Source organism: Grampus griseus, assembly GCF_964374135.1.
Source record: "Grampus griseus genome assembly, chromosome: 9".
Lineage (NCBI taxonomy): Eukaryota > Metazoa > Chordata > Mammalia > Artiodactyla > Delphinidae > Grampus > Grampus griseus.
In genome coordinates, this window is record NC_139003.1 from 58075583 (window position 1) to 58095524 (window position 19942).

At 33.5% G+C, this 19942-nt stretch overlaps 1 protein-coding gene across 5 annotated transcripts in view; it reads left to right on the top strand.

The window, feature by feature from the left end:
- PPP1R9A (protein phosphatase 1 regulatory subunit 9A) overlaps positions 1-19942 on the top strand; it is a gene marked incomplete at both ends in the record, with an annotated part of 320087 nt that overhangs the window by 188207 nt on the left and 111938 nt on the right. For all 5 annotated transcript variants that reach the window (XM_082662101.1, XM_082662103.1, XM_082662102.1 and 2 more), the window contains one exon: positions 9102-9206. In XM_082662101.1, the coding sequence (XP_082518227.1) occupies positions 9102-9206 (105 nt within the window). The remainder of the gene's footprint in view (positions 1-9101; positions 9207-19942) is intronic.

The following is a 19942-nucleotide window of genomic DNA, read 5'->3' on the forward strand; positions in this document are numbered from 1 at the left end:
ACCCTACCCAGAATCATATTTTTCTCAACATTTTATTACCTTCTACTTCAGGGCTAAGCTTAGTATCCAGTTCCTCAATGAAACCATTTAACTGCCATAAGTTGAGCCCAGCTGAACTCTTGGCCTCTGTACCCTTAAATGTAATAGACTGTAGCACATGCATTTGTGTTTGTTTTTCATCATGTTATGTGTATGGTGTATCCCTGGATTCATTGTTAAATCTATCTATCTATCTATCTATCTACATATATAACTGAATCACTTGACTATACACCTGGAACTAACACGGTATTGTAAATCAACCAGAGTTCAATTTAAAAATCCAAAAAAATTTAAAAAGGAGTATCAAACTATCTGGTAGCATCAACATTACGTGGGGGTATAAAATATAAGATCTAGAAGAGGTTCAAGAATTTAAAAATTCATTAGGCTTGGATAAGCAGATAATTCCTCAAAGAGAAGAGCTGGGCCTTTAGGAGAAGGCTTTTGAGAGGGTAGAGAAGGGATTTTTGGCAGATATTTTGTAAAAGGTACAAAAACACAAATGTGAACAGTCTTTTCAGGGTATGGCTTATCTTAGAGCTTTTAGTTATGTGAGGATGTTGTTGGATAAAAAAATGAAAAATGTTGAGATGATATTAGGGATTGATGGTAATGTGATATTTGGTTAGATAAATAAATGGAGACTTAACAGTGTTTATAGAATAGAAGGCTTAACATTGTTAAGAAGTCAGATGTCCCCATATTATCTGTAGGTTCAAAGAAATACAATAAAAATCTCAGGAGACTTCTTTTTTTTCTTTTTTTTGGTAGAAATTGACTATCTGGTTCCAAAATGCATATGGAAATGCAAAGGACCTAGAATAACAATTCTGAAAAAGAATAAAGTTAGAGGACTAACCTTACCTTTCTCAAGACTTACTACTAACTTCTGTAACCAAGGCCATGTGATACTGGTATGAAAATAGAAACAGAGATCAGTGAAGTAGAATAGAAAGTAAGGAAAGGATTGAGACAGATATAGTCAGGTGACTTTCAATAAAAGTGCCATGATAGGGCTTCCCTGGTGGCGCAGTGGTTGGGAGTCCGCCTGCTGATGTGGGGGACGTGGGTTCGTGCCCCGGTCCAGGAGGATCCTGCGTGCCGTGGAGCGGCTGGGCCCGTGGGCCATGGCCGCTGGGCCTGTGTGTCCGGAGCCTGTGCTCCGCGGCAGGAGAGGCCACGGCAGTGAGAGGCCCACGTACCGCAAAAAAAAAAAAAAGTGCCATGATAATTCAGTGGTAAAATGTACAATCAATAAGTAGTCCTACAAGAATTAGATATCCAATATTCTGTAATAACCTAAATGGGAAAAGAATTTGGAAAAGAATAGATACAGATTCAGTATATAACCGAATCACTTCACTGTACACCTGAAACTAACATAACATTGTTAATCAACTATACTCCAATATAAAGTAAAAATTAAAAAAGAATTAGATCTCCATATGGAAAAACAAAAAATCTGAACCACAAACCTTACCTCACCCCGTATACAAATTAACTCAAAATTAATCATAGGTCTAGACATAAGAGTTCAAACCATGAAATCTCTAAGAGAATACATAGGTGAAAATCTTTGTGTCCTACCATTAAGTAAAGATTTTTGAGACAGGACTCAAAGCATGGACCATCAAAGAAAAAACTGATAAACTGAACGTCATTAAAGTCAAAACTTTTGTTCTTTGAGAGGCACAGCTATGAAATGATAAAGGGAAGCTATATAGACAAGAAGAAAATATTTGTTAAACATTCATGTGAGGACTTGTGTCAAGAATATGAAGAACACTTATAACTGAATAACAAAAAGAACCACAACTCAATTTTAAAAATACAGATGAAAGATTTGAACGGTTATTTTGAAGAGAAAAATATATGAATGGTCAATAGCATATGAAAAAATGGTCAACATCATTCGTCATTAGAGACAGATTAAAACTGCAGTGAGATACCACATCTACTAGAATGGCTAAAGATAAGAATGCTGACAATATAAAATGTTAGCAAGGATGTGGAGAAATGGAACACTCCTACATAGCTTGTGGGAACATAAAATTTTACAGCCACTTAGGAAAACAGTTTGGCAGTTCTTTTAAAGTTTAACGTATACTTAACCTTTCAAGCCAGCAATTCTACTTGTTGGTATTTTCCGAGAAATGAAAATGTATGTCTACATAAAGACTTATATGTGAATGGCAACTTTATTCATAATAGACAAAATTGAAAAACAAATGTCTATCCTGTGCTTTACTCCATACCTTCTGAATGAGAATTTTGGAGGAGGTGCAACTTGAGGAATCTTTAATTTTCAAAATTGCTCCATTCTTCCATTGCAGTTAGGCAGTTTGGGAACTAGTGCCCTAGACTATCCTATCCAGCATGGTATGGCCACTGCTAACTCATACTGTACTTTTGTGCAAATTTGAAAAATATATCTCTCCCCTCCTCCCTCCTAGGCACTAATCTACTTTCTGTCTGTAGAGATTTGCTTCTTCTGGACATTTAATGTAAATGTAATCATATAACATGTGATCTTTTGTGATGACTTTTTTCACTAGTATACTATTTTCAAGGTTCATTCATGTTGTAGCACCTATCAAATTTCATTTCATCTTATTGCCAAATAATATTCCATTGAATGCGTATGCCACATTTTGTTTATTCTGGCAGTTGATGGATATTTAGATTGTTTTTACTTTTTGGCTATCTTGAATAATGTTGCTTTGAACATTCACGTACAAATTTTGTGTGGCCATGATTTCATTTCTCTTGAGTATGTAGTTAGGAGTGGAATTTTGAGTCATATGGTAATGCTATGTTTAACCTTTTGGAGAACTGCTGGATGGTTTTCCAAAGCAACTGCATCATGTTATATTGCTACCAGTAATTTATGTGGGTTACAGTTTCTCCACATCTCATGAAGACTTGTAATCTTTTTTTTTAAATTGAAGTATAGTTGATTTACAATATTATAGTAGTTTCAGGTGTACAACATAGTGAATCAATATTTTTATAGGTTATGCTCCATTTAAAGTTACAATCTGTCTTTTTAAAAAATTTTATTTTATACTGGAGTATAGTTGATTAACAATTTTGTGTTCAGTTTCAGGTACTACCTTTATTTTGATCATAACCATCTTAGTAGGTGTGAAGAGGGGTCTTATTTTAGTTTTTATATTCCCCTGATGGCTAATGATGTTGAGCACCTTATTCGTATGCTTATTTGCCTTTTGTGAAACTTCTTTGGAGAAATACCTATTCAGATCCTTTGCTCACTTTTTGAAATTGAGGTATAATTGACATATAACATTATATTAGTTTCAGGTGTACAACATAATGATTTGATATTTGTATACACTGTGAAATGATCACCACAATAAGTCTAGTTAACATTCCATCACCAGATGTAGTTACAAAATTTATTTTCTTTTTTTTTCTTGTGATGAGGACTTTTAAGATCTACTCCCTTAGCAGCTTTCAAATAGGCACTACAATATTATTAACTATAGTCACAATTCTGTACATTACATCCCCATGACATATTTATTTTATAGCTGGAGGTTGTATCATTTAACCCCCATCACCCAGTCTGCCCATCCCCTATCCCCTACTCTCTGGCAACCACCAATCTGTTCTCTGTATCTGTGAGCTGGTGGATTTTCTTGTTTTGTTTGTTTGTTTTGTTTTTTAGATTCCACATGTAAGTGGGATCATATGGTATTGAATATTTTTCTTTGACTTATTTTTAAGTTGGGTTGTTTGTCTTTTTATTATTGGTTTGTAACTGTTCTTTATAATATTCTAGATACCAGCCCCATATAAGATATATGATATTTAAAATTTTTCTTCCAATCTATGAGTTACTGCAAATTAAAACCATGATAAATACCATTAGATACCTATTAGAATGGCCAAAATCTAAAATGCTATCAACATGACGCTGATGAGAATGTGAAGTAAAAGGAGCTCTCATTCGTAATTTTGTGCTGTTATCATTTCAAACTGTACAAATGGCAAATGGCTTCTTAACTGTCTCATGATTTCAGTGTCTCTCTTCACAGTCCTTCTCTTCCTTTACCCCTAATGGAGGAACATATTAGCAGTTCTCAAATATATGAAGGGCTATCATGGAGAAAGGAATTGACTCGTTCTATGTAACTCTGGTAGTAGAAGAACTACACTCTTTTCTTCTAAATTATATTTTGAATAAATCCTTCAAAACTCAGTAAGTTTTGGGCTTCCCTGGTGGCGCAGTGGTTGAGAGTCCGCCTGCCGATGCAGGGGACACGGGTTCGTGCCCCAGTCCGGGAAGATCCCACATGCCGCGGAGCGGCTGGGCCCGTGAGCCATGGCCGCTGAGCCTGTGCGTCCGGAGCCTGTGCTCCGCAACGGGAGAGGCCACAACAGTGAGAGGCCCGCGTACCGCAAAAAAAAAAAAAAGTTTTGTCAAAATGCAGCACATTTTATAGCATCTTTCTGGCCCCACATGGTATAAACCAAGGTAAATAAAAATCGCTTCTTTAAACCTTCCTCAACTTTCTCCACACACTAAAGTTTTGATCTTCATTATGTTCTTTCATATTCTAAAACAGGCTGATACTTTTGGACTAAATTGCTATTCATTCTCTTGAAAAACAGAAATTCATTCCATTACCTTACCTACTCATTTTTTTTTTCTATCGCATTGCTGTTAGCATAGTCTTAATTACTCATTTTAAATTTAACTCATAGTCTACCTAACCACCTTTTAGAAGCAACCTTCACTCATAGATAGGAAGTTGATAATAATCACCTATCATACACAAGCAATTTAGCAGACTAACAAATACAATTTTCTACAGCCACATGTACTATTTTTACATATTCTTAAAGTGCAAGAATAAACACATTCATTAACATGATGCAAAGTTATAGTAACTTTGTAACATTTTAACATAAGAAGAGTTGTATATATTAAAAGCTTTATGACCAAGGTTTTGGAAATAACTAAGAATCTTGGAAATCATGTTTTAAGCTGACACTCTATAAAACATAATTACCATTGATATAAAAGTTTGTTAGTATTATGATTCAGTTTAGTTGAGCACAATTTTATATTTTTTATGCTTTTTAAACTTTATGTAGGGGTACTTAATTTATCTGATCAGTATTTGTATCAGAATTTTAGGAAGTTCAGATTAACTGGTCTCTTCAGAAAAATACAAACCCACACCTTTACAAAATCATGGAGAAAACATAGATAGGTATTTTAAACCAAAATTATTTAGTTAGTCTTATTTGTCCAAAGACTCACTTTTATTACATGAACTTGGTCTCTTATACGAAAATACTTCTGAGCTTCTAGCAGAATCTCCAAGAAGGATTTTTTTTCTTAAACGTCTAGCACATTTAAACTCTCATTAGGTACTAAAATACAAGATTTATGAAAGTGCTTATTATTCTCTATGAACCAATTAGATTATCGCTCCTTTAATTTAAGAGGCTTTATAATTTAGTTTATTAATACCCTTCTAAGTTAGGAACATACTTCATACGCACACAGTGAGATCATGGGTTCTCTCAATTACAGCAGCACAGAGAATTTGTAGCCTCAGTTCTGCAACTTCAGAAACAGGTTAAGTAATCCAAGAAACAAAAAACTCACTAGTCAAGATTCAAAGGGCTTTTTGCTTTCTAGTGTTCATAAATTTTTTTTAATGAAATAGTTTGAGATCACAAATAGACAAAGAAATTAAAGGATAGCAACTCAAATTCTTTATCTTCTCTTACATGGGAGATAACAGATCCCCATAATCCCATTAGAAGTCTCAAATGGTCAGATTATGAAATTACATTCCCAGTCATTTCTTCTACCAGTGGGGAATTATTTATTGTTGTTGTTGTTGTTGATGTTGCTGTTATCTAGTACAAACTAGGTCCAGAACCAACATAGCCAAGAACCAAGAAAAAAGTCAAAAGTATTGAATTAGAAAAAAACATGATAGCAAAGATAAAGTTCTGTTGCTGCTTTAGACTAACTCTGGGGACCAAGCAAAAGTCCATGAAGGCATTTCTGTGGTAACACAATTGAATTAGTTTTGTGAATCCACTCTGGCCTCTTATGGAAACTCCAAAGCTATTACAGGCTAATATTCAGAGTTTAACAGATGACTTTCATAAATATAAAACGTACATGTATCAGACTTTATTCAACTCACTAATTAATGAGAGAACCAGTGAGATGGTAAGTGTGGTTCAAAGAACATTTTAGGAGTAGGTGTTTACATGCAAGTTAATAAAGTAATGTTAGAATAACATTGCTAAGATAGATACAAAGCCAGTTAATATTCTACAGGGAAATAAACCATGACCTATGGGATTATCTTTAATAACAGAAGAAAAGTATCTGATTTTATTTAGGACAAAAGTCTACAAATTAACGTTCTACTTTAGTATGTCTAAGACTTTTAATCAATTTTAAAAACAGTGGATCAATTAAAATACACTCCCCCAAATTATCCTTGGTTGGGCCTGTTTAATAATGTATGTACATGACATTGAAACAACATATTGCCTCTCCTTTGGTTTTTATTTCCAAGCTTTAAATAACTTTTCTTAATACATAGCAACAGCATGTGATATATACAACATCTGCTCAAGATAATTATAGTAGCAGTTAATTTTTATTGATGGGAAGAATCAATATGATAAAGATTCAGTTTTTCCCAAACTTATCTTAGAAATCAGTATAATTTTATTAAAACTCCAAAAAATGTTTTTAGAGAATTTGGCAAGTAAATCCAAAACAAACTATGAAAAGAAAAAGCCCAAGAAGAGCTCAGAAAATTTTGAAGACAATGAACTAGGTAAAGGGAATTACTCTATGAAATGTCAAAACTAATTATGAAACAATGTAAGTGTGCAAAAATAGACAGTCAAGTAGAAACCACATTGATGCACATTTGAAACCTGACAGGGGCAGCACTACAACTCAGTGGGTAAAAAGTGGACTATTAAATGTTGTTAACCCAATTGTTTATATACTTGGAAAAAATAAGAAGATTATTAACACATATCATAATAAAAAATTATTTACAGGTGGATAACTAAAAATGCAGAAAAACAAAATTTAAGACCTTTAAAAGAAAATATAGAATGTTTTTATAACCTTGAGGCAGAAAGGGATTCCTTAAACAAAACACAAAAACTACCTAATATAAAGCCAAAATTAAAAATATGATTATATTTTTAAAAACTGTTCTTCTTAAAACCACCATTTCCCTCAAAAATGTGAAAAGATGAGCTACAGATTGGGCCAAAGATATTTGCAACATATTTAATTAAGAAAGTGTTAGTATACAAGATAAAGACATCTTATATAAATCTATGAGAAAAAACACTCAACAAAGATTGGTAAAAGGTTCTAACGGTTCTCAGAAGGGGACATTATGACTCATAAACTTACGAAAAAACATTGAACCGCACTATAATCGGGGAAATGCAATTAAAATCACATGATACCTTTTTACAATTATAAGTTTGGTGGTATTTAAAGGGTCTGAATATACCAAGTATTGGTGAGGGTGTGGAGAGACTCAGAACCTCTCTACAGTGCTGTTGGGAATTTGCACTGGTATAAGCATTTTGAACTGAAATGTGTCCGTTTGCCAAAGTTGAAAATGCCTGTGTTCTTTGACTCAGAAATTCTGTTTCTAGCTATATATCCTGGAGAAACTCGTACATGTACGTAAGGAGACATATGAAATTAGTTATTACATCAGTATTCATAATAGCTGAAATTCAAAACAATACAGTGCCCATCTGCAAAATAATGGATGAATATATTTTAGAATATTCATGAAAGATAATACTATATGCTTGTTAAAATGAACTAGCTAGGTTATCACTTATCAACTTCTGAATTAAGTTGGCGTCCTATTTAGACCTACCAGAACAGAGAATAAAAATACTGCCAATCCAAAAAATAAATTAATTAATTTAATTAAATTAAGTAAAATAAAATGAACTAGCTAGAATCGTATTTATAACCATGGATAAATCTCATATGTAATGTTGAGTGAAGAAAACTAAATTGTAGAAAGAGAGGTATATTTCATAATGTTTGAAAACTGCAGATGTACACATATCGTGCCTCTTCACGTGTATGTATTATTTATATTTCAAAGCATCAGTAGAAAGGCTGAGCATCAAAATTAATGATAGTTACTTCTGTAGAAGCAGAGAAGGGAATAGAATTGAAGACAAATAATAAAGGGGCTTTGGCTTTTTTGTAATATTGTTTTTAGAAAAAAGTCTGACTCAAATATTGCAGTGCTGGGATTTGATAAAGTTGGGTGTTGGGTACATGAGTGTTTATTATCTAATTCCCTCTGCATTTCTCCATGATTGAAATACTTCATTTTGAGGAATAAAAAATGGTACATATAAAACATGTATATAACTTTAAAGGCATTATATGATAAAGTACAATAATACTATATATAGCTCCTAGACATAAATAAATATACATACACACGCACATACACTCATGTATGTGCGTGTGTGTGTATATGTACATTTATATACGTGTGTATATCTATCTACCTGTATAGATACGCTTATGAGCATTACACATACACTTAACAAGCATTACATAATTCAAGTGTACAACTTGAATTGGAAGGATTCCCTGCAATTCCTGGTGATATTTTTCCTTGGGGAGGAGAGGTGGGATGAGGGTTAGGTATGAGGCCCAAAGGGTATTTCAGTTGGCTCTGTTATGTTTTATGTGATTTATTATGGGCTAAAATATGGTTTAAATATGTCATCCATTAGCAGTTATCAATTCTTTGTGATAGGAGTATGGATGTTGGATAAACGGAATCTCTCCACTTATTGCTTATTTCTGTTTTTCAAAATAATTTTTAAAAAACATTAAGCTTTTGACTAAGATCTGGAACTTGGAGACAAATTTTGAATCAATAAGAGTATCTTGAAAATCAATTTTGTCAACTCATTTATTGGGAACGGTAATATATTATCAGAAAAACTAATTGTGGGTAATTTTTTCCCTCTTCCCAAAGAATACAAGTCAATGACCAGATTGTGGAAGTGGATGGAATCAGCTTGGTGGGTGTCACACAGAATTTTGCTGCAACAGTTCTCAGAAACACCAAGGGCAATGTCAGGTATGTGGCTTGAGATGTACAATTTGGTTACTTGATATTTTGTTGAATTTTAGTTTTCTCTCTAACTGTACCTATAATTACAGGAAGAATTTTATCTAAATACGAAAAACTTGCCTTTAGTTTAAAATTTTTCCTTCTTTATTGTAATTAGTTCATAAATGTAATTTAAAACTAAAAATTATAGTATTCTAGAAAGACACAAAGATATGAAGTGTACAGTGTGAATCAATATGGTTAATTACCAAGCTATGTTAGTTTGTCTTATTGCTAACATAGCAGTAATTTCTAGGAAGATAGAATTTCTCAATAAATATGAATTTAGACTCCAAATCCTTTCAATAAAACCAGTTATACAGTAAATTGAAATTGAAATGATGATACATATATCCAATGATACATGTTACTAGACAAGCAGGCTGAATGATAAATCATTAACCTTAAAAGGTTAATAAATGCATTTTTAAATCTCTTTATTGTTTTAAAGAATCAGGAAGGACTAATCTTTGGTAAACTATAACTTTTCCAACTTAATAGGACAGAGGGTACATTATTTTGGACCTTAAATTTATATCTAACCCTGGGGTCCTGAAATTTGTAGCTTGGAAAACAAATAAAGTAGTCCTGAGCCAACTAAGGTCAAGGTTTGAAATCCATTTTATTTGGTCACAGGGTACTTATTTTTTAATATAGTATTGCTTATGCCTTATACTTTTCCATAAATCCTATAAAGGAACACATAAGAGGACATTATTTACTGTGTGTAGTTATGAAAGTGTTATAGTGTTATCATCATCAAAATGAAACTGCCAAATATTCTGAAAATATCGATTAGTTAATATTGCTATAAAGAGAGTAACATTAGGATTTTATTGCAGCATATATATATATATATATATATATATATATATATATATTTTTTTTTTTTTTTTCCCCGGTACGCGGACCTCTCACTGTTGTGGCCTCTCCCGTTGCGGAGCACAGGCTCCGGATGCCCAGGTTCAGAGGCCATGGCTCACGGGCCTAGCCGCTCCATGGCACATGGCATCTTCCCAGACCGGGGCACGAATCCGTGTGCCCTGCATCGTCAGGCAGACTCTCAACCACTGCGCCACCAGGGAAGCCCTATTGCAGCATATTTTATGTTGCACAAGCATGGGTTTAGGTTTTATAATTTAGGCTTTTTCAATTGGAAAACATCCTTTAACAATGAAAGGAGTGTTTAAAGAATACAACCTAAATGACTTCTATGGATGCTATTTTAATGCTTCAAGAATACCCGTCATCCTAAGAAAAGTATGTAAAATAATTGGAAAGAGTGCAGGGAAAACTGTCTGATGTACTCTCAGAGCTGCACGGGTGAGCCCCTCAGTAAATGTGATTGTCTCTGCAGAATTGCTGTCTGTTCTTGAGACAGCACTTCTCTGTGTCAGTGAAGAACTTGGTTTTGAAGCTGCTCATTACACTCTGCAGTGAATTTTAAAGTGAAATAAAGTAAGAAATATGTTCAACTTATAAGAACATTTCTCATTTGGAAAAAAGTTTGTGGTTACATGAACTCATAGCCATCCCTTTCTTTCTCTTCATAATTTTGTGCTCATTTCAAGCCTTGTACAGATGGCGAATGGCTTAACTGTTTCATGATTTCAGTCTCTCTCTTTAATCTGTCCTTCTCATCCTTATCCCTAATGGAAGAACACAATAGCAGGTTTTAGGGCTATCATGGAAAAAGGAATCGACTCATTCTACATAAATCTAGTAGTAGAACTAAGACCTGTGGGTGGAAATAATAATTCTGCATTCGTTATGTCCTTCTCTTCTTTAGAAACCTTCAATGGCCCTCCATTCTGTGCAGAATCTAAGTTCTTATCCTGGTATTAAAAGTCTTTCATCCCGTCTTATCTCTTACCTCTCCCTATATTCATGCGCTAGTACAGTCTTACTAATGTAGTCATCATCCTTCAAACATGACTTGTGAATTATTGTTTTTGTGCCTTTCTATCATTCTTTCTGTTTAAAATACTGTCGTCTGGTTACAGCCTACTTATCTTGAGGAACATATTTTAGCTCCTTTGCCCTTCAAGAAATCCTCCTTGATCTCCCTATCCCCTAGTGATTTCTTCATCCTGGTAACATTCATCATTCATACCACTTTTTTGACTTTGAGGTTACAGAACATTCCACTTTAATTTTTTAAAGGCATACATTTAATTTCCTCATTCACTTTGCAAAAATCTTTATATCAAAATGGGACCCTAGGGCTTCCCTGGTGGCGCAGTGGTTGAGAGTCTGCCTGCCGATGCAGGGGACACGGGTTCGTGCCCCGGTCCGGGAGGATCCCACATGTCGCGGAGCGGCTGAGCCCATGAGCCATGGCCGCTGAGCCTGTGCGTCCGGAGCCTGTGCTCCGCAATGGGAGAGGCCACAGCAGTGAGAGGCCTGCGTACTGCAAAAAAAAAAAAAAAACAAGATCCAAAAACTAGACCCGAATTTTTAATGAATCATTTTAAACTGAGGGTTTAAAACATGTATGGTTCTATATTTTTTATTTATTGGTGAGCTAGCTATCACATTTAGTGGTTACTAAAATTTATTTTTTAAAAGGGATATGTGAAAAATCACTAAATTTAGTTTGAATTTTTCTAACTACTAAGCACAGATCTGGAAGGAATGTATGAAACTTATGGCTTTAAAGAGCCAGGAAGGGGAAAGATAAGAAACTAATAGTGTTAAGGAAATCGAAGCTGAGATTTGGATGTGATTATATTTTAAGTATTGGAGATAGATTTTTACATTTATTTCCTGGAAATGCATATGAAATTGGTGCCAGCATTTGGATATAAATCAAAATCACACAATGAAGTTCTTTTGACTTCACCCACACTTATAGAGAATCACTTTTTATCTGACCGTAGTCTGCTTTATTTTATTAAACTTTGAATTGTTACACCTGAATTTGTGAACTAATAGTACTAATGAAAACCTCCTTGGTGTGCCATTTTTGACACACCAGAGAAATTATAAGACCAGTATTTTAATATGATAACTTCCAAGGGCATATGTGTTTTTCAACCCTACATCTTTTATATGAGTTAAAGCATATTAGTCCACTGTGAGTAAGTGGTTCAGCTCAAACCAGGCTATATTCCTGGGGCATTAGAAGCCCAGGCCTGGCTGAAAGCATTGGAAAACCATTATTATTTCCTCAATTTTACTGATATCATTTAAAACTAAGTAATCATAGTGAGATCTTGGTGAGTACTATGCTAACCATGTTAATTCCTTTAAGTAATTGATTAGGGAAAGGACTTACAGGACTCAAATAGTTTATACTCAGAAATGATATATCACAACAACAGCAGGAGAAAGATAAGCATTGAAGGAGTGGGCATGGAGGAATCAGACAGTCTTCGTTATCATCCCTCCACTGGGTTTCACAGGACTTGTTGATCTCCAGATTTTAAACCACAATGGGCATGGGCGTGGTACCAAGAAGCCCAAGTCTTTGTGTGGTACGGGACTCTCATAGTGTTGAGATTTCAGTTTCCCCCAAATCTGCAGATTAAAGCACAATCACAATGAAAATCTCAGCAGGCTTTTTTGGAGAAAGTAACATTTTTTTTTACAAAGAACAAAGTTGAAGGACTGCCACTGTCCGAAAACTACACTAGTTACAGCAGTCTGGTTTAAGCATAAGGATAAAAATATAGATTAATGGAACTGAATAGACAGTTCTAATATAGGCCTGATTTTTGACCAATGCACCAAGGTAATTCAATGGGGGGAATTATAGTCTTTTCAACAAAAGGTGGTGGAACAATTGGAAAATCACATTAAAAAAAAAACAAAACTTGACCTTCATCCTACAGTGTGTACGAAAGTTAACTCAAGATTGATCATAGACCTTAGTGCAACAGCTGAAACCATAAAATTTCTAGAAAACAGGCAAAAATTTTATGATCTTGGGTTAATCAAAGATCTTTTAGGACACAAAAGCAAGAAATTTAAGAAAAAGAAATGATAAGTTAAACCATCAAAATTTAAAACATTTGTTTGAAAAATACCCTTAAAATAAAAAAGCAAGCTACTGACTAATATTTGCAAAACAATTATCTGATAAAGCACTGTTATTTAGAAGATATGAAGAACTCTTTATAATTCAATAAGAATATACATAACCCTGTTGAAAACCTGCAAATCAATTAACGAGAGACTTCACTGAGGAAGATATACAGTTAAGCTCATGAAATGCTGCTCAACACCATTAATCATTGGAGAAATGGAAATTAAATCCACAGTGAGGTACAACTACACACCCACTAGAATGGCTGAAATTTAAAAGACTGATACTACTGTGCATTGACAAGGATGTAGAGCAACTTTAATATAACATCCTTTCATTTCTGGTGGGAATGCAAAATAACACAGCCACTTTGCAGAACAGTTTGACAGGTTCTTATAAAGTTAAACTTACACTTATCATACCAGCCAGCAGTTCTACTCTTAGCTATTTACTCAAGAGCAGTAAAAACATGTATCTACCCAAAGTCTCATACTTGCATATTCATAGGAGCTTTATTCAAAACAGCTCCAAACTGGAAACAACTCTATTGTCCTTTAACTGATAAATGCATCTACAAATTGTATTATATTCCATACCATGAAATATTTCTTAGCAATACAAAGGAATGAGCTGCCAATATATTTAGCACCATGTATGACTCTCAAAACTATTATATTGAGTAAGAAGCCAGACACAAAAGGCTTTACACTGCTTGAATCCATTTAAACTGCAAAGAAGAAAGAGGGAACATTTTTGGGGTGACAGAATATTCTATATTGTGGTTATCGTGTTTGTTATACAACTGTATATATATTTGTCAAAACATATAATACAATTTAAATTTGGTAAATTTTGTTGTATATAAACTTGACCTCAGTAAAACTGATTCTTAAAATATGTGATAATAGTTAAAATTAACTTAAAAAGTGCTATGCTAACTAATTATATTGAGGTGATGGTGATTTGGGAAGGAGTATCATGTTTCTTTAAGAAAGGCAGATGTAGTCAAACAATTTCATTAACGATATGTAGATTTTATTGTGCTGTATACTTTTATTTTTAAAATATTTTGTTATTGGGTTTTTACCAGAAAAAAATATATCTATATAAAATTCTTTATTATGTATGGACCCTTTTCCTTATTCAAACATAGACTTGCAACGTAACTTTTAAGAACTCATGTTTTTGGGCCTGTAGCTTTAAGTGGGACCTTAACTATCTTATTTACTACTATGTGCCTGGCATAATTGGTGTATGTATTGTTGCATAACATATTACTCCCAAATTTAGCGACTTGAAACAGCAACTTTTTTTATCTCAGTTTCTGTGATCCACTTCCCCGCTTTCTCATGAGAGCCTCTCTACAGGGATGCCTCACAACATGGAAACTAGATTCCCCAGAGGGAGCGAGGCAAGGGAGTAGCCAAGATGCAATCTGCCATCTTTTCATAGAGCTGAAGTGACATTCCATCAGTTCTGTATTTTATTTGATAAAAGTGAGTCAACAAGTCCATCCCACACTCAACGGGAGAGAATTACACAAGACATAAATATAAGAATACAGAGATTACTTGAATACATCTTAGAGGCTGACTATTATTTAGTGATCAGTAATTAGTTGGATGGATGGACGGACAGATGGATAGACAGGCAGACAGATTAATGTTATACCATAATACAATTTATGTTTAACGTTGCATACCTTATCTTAAGAACCCTGAAAACCTTGAGACTATTTAAGAAAGACTGACCTTTGGATGATGAGAGATCTAAACATTTTTCCTTCTATACATAAAAGATTATACAAACTTTTGCCTAAAATATAGAAAAATTTTAAAATACATGGTAACAATTGTCAAGCATTTGAAAGAGTGAACTCTGGAACAAGGATGAGTTGTTTTTAACTCCAGACAGCCTTCCTAGTACTGAAAGGCAGCTGTTATAGGAAAGTGATGCTATAGAAGAGATTGTGCTTCAGTATGAGAAATTTCTAATAAATTTTATGTTTGCTCTTCAGTGCTGTTCACATTAAACTTTAAATGCTTTCTGAAAAGTACCTGCTACTTGTGCTCAATCACTAAGCACTCATGCTTTTATCCCCAGTGAATGTATTTAACAACTTTCTGACATCAAGTCATATAACACTTCTGGAGGTCAGGATTTTATAGGAACTATAGTTACACACAATAGAAAATAAATTAATCTGAGGGTCTTAAATATTCCTCTGTCCTTTTTGGAAGAGGTTATGATATTCAAAAGAAAATATAAGTGAATGATAAGTGACTTTTTTATAGCTATGCTCATGTTTATTTTGGATTCACCCCTGGGCATGTAATTTCTAAGTATGGAAGTTTTAAAATATTTTTCTTTATGTAATGTCATTGGTGTATTTGAGATCTCTATTGAAATGCACTGAATATTGAAATGTTTTCACTTCATTCACATCATTTTAATAAGAATTTTTGTCACCATTACAACACAAGGGGAAATTGAGAGTTTCACTTTTTAACAGAGCCTTGGTTTTGTGGTTGGGTGTAATGGAGTGTCATACATAATGGAGGGTGGTGAGGGTATTATCATGTTCATGGAAATCATGAGTCGTTGTGGATTTTGTACTTACATTACTCCTAAGACTATATCCCCTTTCCCTCAGATAAGAGGAGCAGCCACTCTAAAGTTGGGACCATGGATAATAAAAGTTTACTCTCATATATATGAGAATAGTCAGCAACAACTAGTGATAGGAAGAAGATTAAAGACAGTGGGGATTTCAGAAAACTACTTAAAGGGGACTTTGGCTTAATGAGATGTTTTCTGGTGTCACTATGTAGAGATTAACATTCTCAAAAAATCCTTTTTAGTATTTTTGTGTGTAAACGTTTAAACCTGAGACATCAGAGCTAACTATTAAATAGAGAAATGTCATTTCTTGAAAGGACGTAGCATTTTAGAAAATATATAGTCCTTGACGTAGCATAAGTTAGGCAATGTTTTTTAAATAATCCAACTACTTTTTTTTTTTACATTGAACTATAGTGTAGAAAAAAGTTCTTTATAATCAGAGTTGGGTTAGATACAAAATTCATTTCCAGGAACTAAGGCTTACAATTAGGTTTAAATATTTCAGATCTGTCTTTTAAAAGCAAACATTTTTAGATGAATTTTAAAATTTTTAAATGCTAAATATATAGTACATTAATCTAGATCCCAATATGGAAAGGAAAAATATGTAAGAGCCTTCAAGTGTAAGAAAGAGGGAAAAGCCTGGTTGTGCAGAACTTCAGCCTCTGAATACAATCAGCAACTTTAGTGAAGGGAGATGGATATACTTTTGCCACCATTGCTCAGTAAAATTAAGTTAAATATTTTAAAAGCTATCAAGTTCACACCGTAAGATGTCATCAAATATAGAAAAAAATGAGTTTTTACCAAAATGTTTAAAAGCACCATGTGATCTTGTGATCCAAGGCTGAAGTAAAATGATAATAGGTCTTGTGCATCTAGTTTTCTTTTTATTATTAAGGTTTTTTGTGTGCATATGATAAGTATTTGTTTATAGAATATTTGAATGAAAGAATTGATTTTATAAGAACTAATAACTATATCCTGATTTAGCTTTTCCTTTTTTAGATTAGCTTAATTCCACATTTATAATTAAAAAGTTTTGATGTCATAATAAGTGCCATTTTTGACTAATGTATCACTTTTATTGGAATAACTTATATCGGAAAAACAGACACTCATAAATCATCATTTTTCAACATAACCTCTCACATCATTCTTTATGACTACAGTTTAGCAAATTGTAAATGGGATTTTATACTTGTTTGTTTTTGTTTGACAGCTCACCAGAGAATTCAATAAACTAATCAAATGAATTCCATATAATCTCGTCATCTAAACTCCAAAGGACAGTATGTGGACATTGCTTTGTCTTATAATCGATGAAAAGAAAAGGAAAAACTGATTTATCTGCCTTTGCCTATTTTATCTCAGCCTGAGGGGCAGAGGAGACAGTTCTTTGTAAAATAATTCATGTTGAAATGCATGATTGTTTTAAACACTAGAAACAAGCCATGCTGTAAAAACATAAACCCTAGTTATAGATTTTGTTTTTAATATTGCCATTATTTGTAAATTGTAAGCTTAGAAAATATCTAAGTTTAATTTAAATGTACATTACGTTTTTTGGGTTTTTTTTACTTCATTCTTTATAGCTAAAATACAAAAGATCACACTGTTCCTTACTGAAGCAAGGGAAAAAAGAGAAAGTAACAAGAAAGGTATTTTTCTCTTAAAGGAATTTAAAGTTTATAAACAGGATGATTTGACTACATGTGTTATTTCAGCTGGGGATAATGTCTAAAATATAAATAATAATTGTGCATAAATGTCAGTTAATTTGGTCACATATATTTAGAGGGTCTGATTGTTGCTGGCTTTAATTGTTATATTTTTGATCTTTAAAATTCAATGTGGAGTGATTATATAATCCATACTTTCCTATTTCAAATGCAACTGAAATTAAGGTTTTTTAGAGCACATTTCAGTGCAAGTATTTTATCTTTTTCCTGTGGTTGACTCACAAAAACCTTCTCTCTTTCAAAACTAGTGAGAGCAAATAAGTAATTTGGACAGTGTGTACATTAGTACTTTGAAATGCACTCAGCCCTGTGTAGATATTAATACATTATCTAGATAAAGGCAACAGTAAACATGTACTAATACTCTCTAGGCACCAGGTACTTAGTTAAGCTTTTTATATGGACTATATATTTGTTATTGTTATTATATTTATTTTACAAATTTGGAAACTAAGAATTAGGAATTTTAATACATTCGAGGTCACAGAGCCAATAAGTCATGTTTATGTTTCAGTGGATTTGTTCTGTCAAAGCCATTTTTCTCTTTTACATACACTTTTAACTCCTAAATTATACTATCACAGTATGTCCATATTCTGAATCCATACTTGAAATAATAACCTTACTTTAAATTTTATATTTGCCACTCATTTCTGTGTATGCTAGATTATACACATACAATAGGACACACTTATAATGACAGCTTAAAAATGGACCAAACATTTAGAATATATAGACAGGTAATTTGAATGTTACACATTTTCCAAATGGGAGATTTTATTAGTCTTATCTTAATAATAGTGCCTTAAAGTCCTTTCATGTCTGTACCACATTTTATTCTTCTGTCACTCCTTTAGACATATGGGGTAGGTACTAATTTTCACATGAGGAAAATAAGGCATAGAGAATAGTTCAGTTCCACTTCTGTGTGCTTTCCCTTTAGACAACACTTACCATGATGACATTCTTTTATTGCAACTCTGTACTGTAAATTATACCAGATTACAAGGCTTTAAAGCGTGTCTAACTAGAAGCTATAACGCTACCCAAATTTGCTGCCTGAATGAAGAGACATGTAGTTCAATGTAAACCTTTTAAATAAATGCAGAGAGATCAGTGAACTGGAAGACAGAGTAGTGTAAATCACCCAAGCTGAGCAGAAAAAAGAAAAAGGAATTTTAAAAATGAGGTTAGCCTAAGAGACCTCTGGGACAACATCAAGCATACTAATGTTTGCATTCTAGGGGCCCCAGAAGGAGAAGAGAGAAAGAGGCAGAGAATTTATTTGAAGAAATAATAGCTGAAAATATCCATAACCTGAGAAAGGGAACAGACATCCAGATCCAGGAAGTACAGAGAGTCCCAAACAAGATGAACCCAAAGAGATTCACACCAAGACACATTATAATTAGAAGGGCACAAATTAAAGATACAGAATCTTAAAAGCAGCAAGAGAAAACCAACTAGTTACTTACAAGGGAATTCCCATAAAACTGTTAGCTGACTTTTCAGCAAAAACTTTGCAGGCCAGAAGCTAATGGCACCATATATTCAAACTGATGAAAGGAAAAAAATCTACAACTAAGAATACTCTACTCAGCAAGGCTATCATTTAGATTTGAAGGAGAGATAACGAGTTTTATAGATAAGTAAAAGCTAAAAGATTTCAAACCACTAAATTGGCTTTACAAGAAAAGTTAAAAGGACTTCTCTAAGCAGAAGAAAGAAGACCACAACTAGAAACATTTAAATTACAAAAGAAAAGGTCTCGTTGGTAAAGGCAAACATATAGTAAAGGTAGTAGATCAGCCACTTATAAAGCTAGTAGGAGGGTTAAAAGACAAAAGTAAAACCATCAGTATCCACAATAACTAAGGGCTACAAAAACCAAAAAGATGTAAAATATGATAACAAAAAAGTTAAATGCGGTTGGGAGGAGTAAAAATGTGGGATTGTTAGAATGCAGTCAAATTTAAGAGATCATCAACTTACAATAATCACATAGATAGGTGTTATAGATAAACATCATGGTAACAACTAGCCAAAAACCTATAATAGATACATACATGCAAGAAAAGAGAAAGGAATCCAGACATAACACTGGAGACAGTCATCAAATCACAAGGAAAGAGAGCAAAAGAAGAAGAAACAAAACTACAAAACCCCAAAACAGTAAACACAGTGGCAATAAGTACATACCTATCAATAATTACTTTAATGTAAATGGATTAAAATGCTCCAATCAAAATACATAGAGAGGCTGAATGGATTAAAAAACAAGAGCCATATGTATGCTGCCTAGGAGAGTCTCA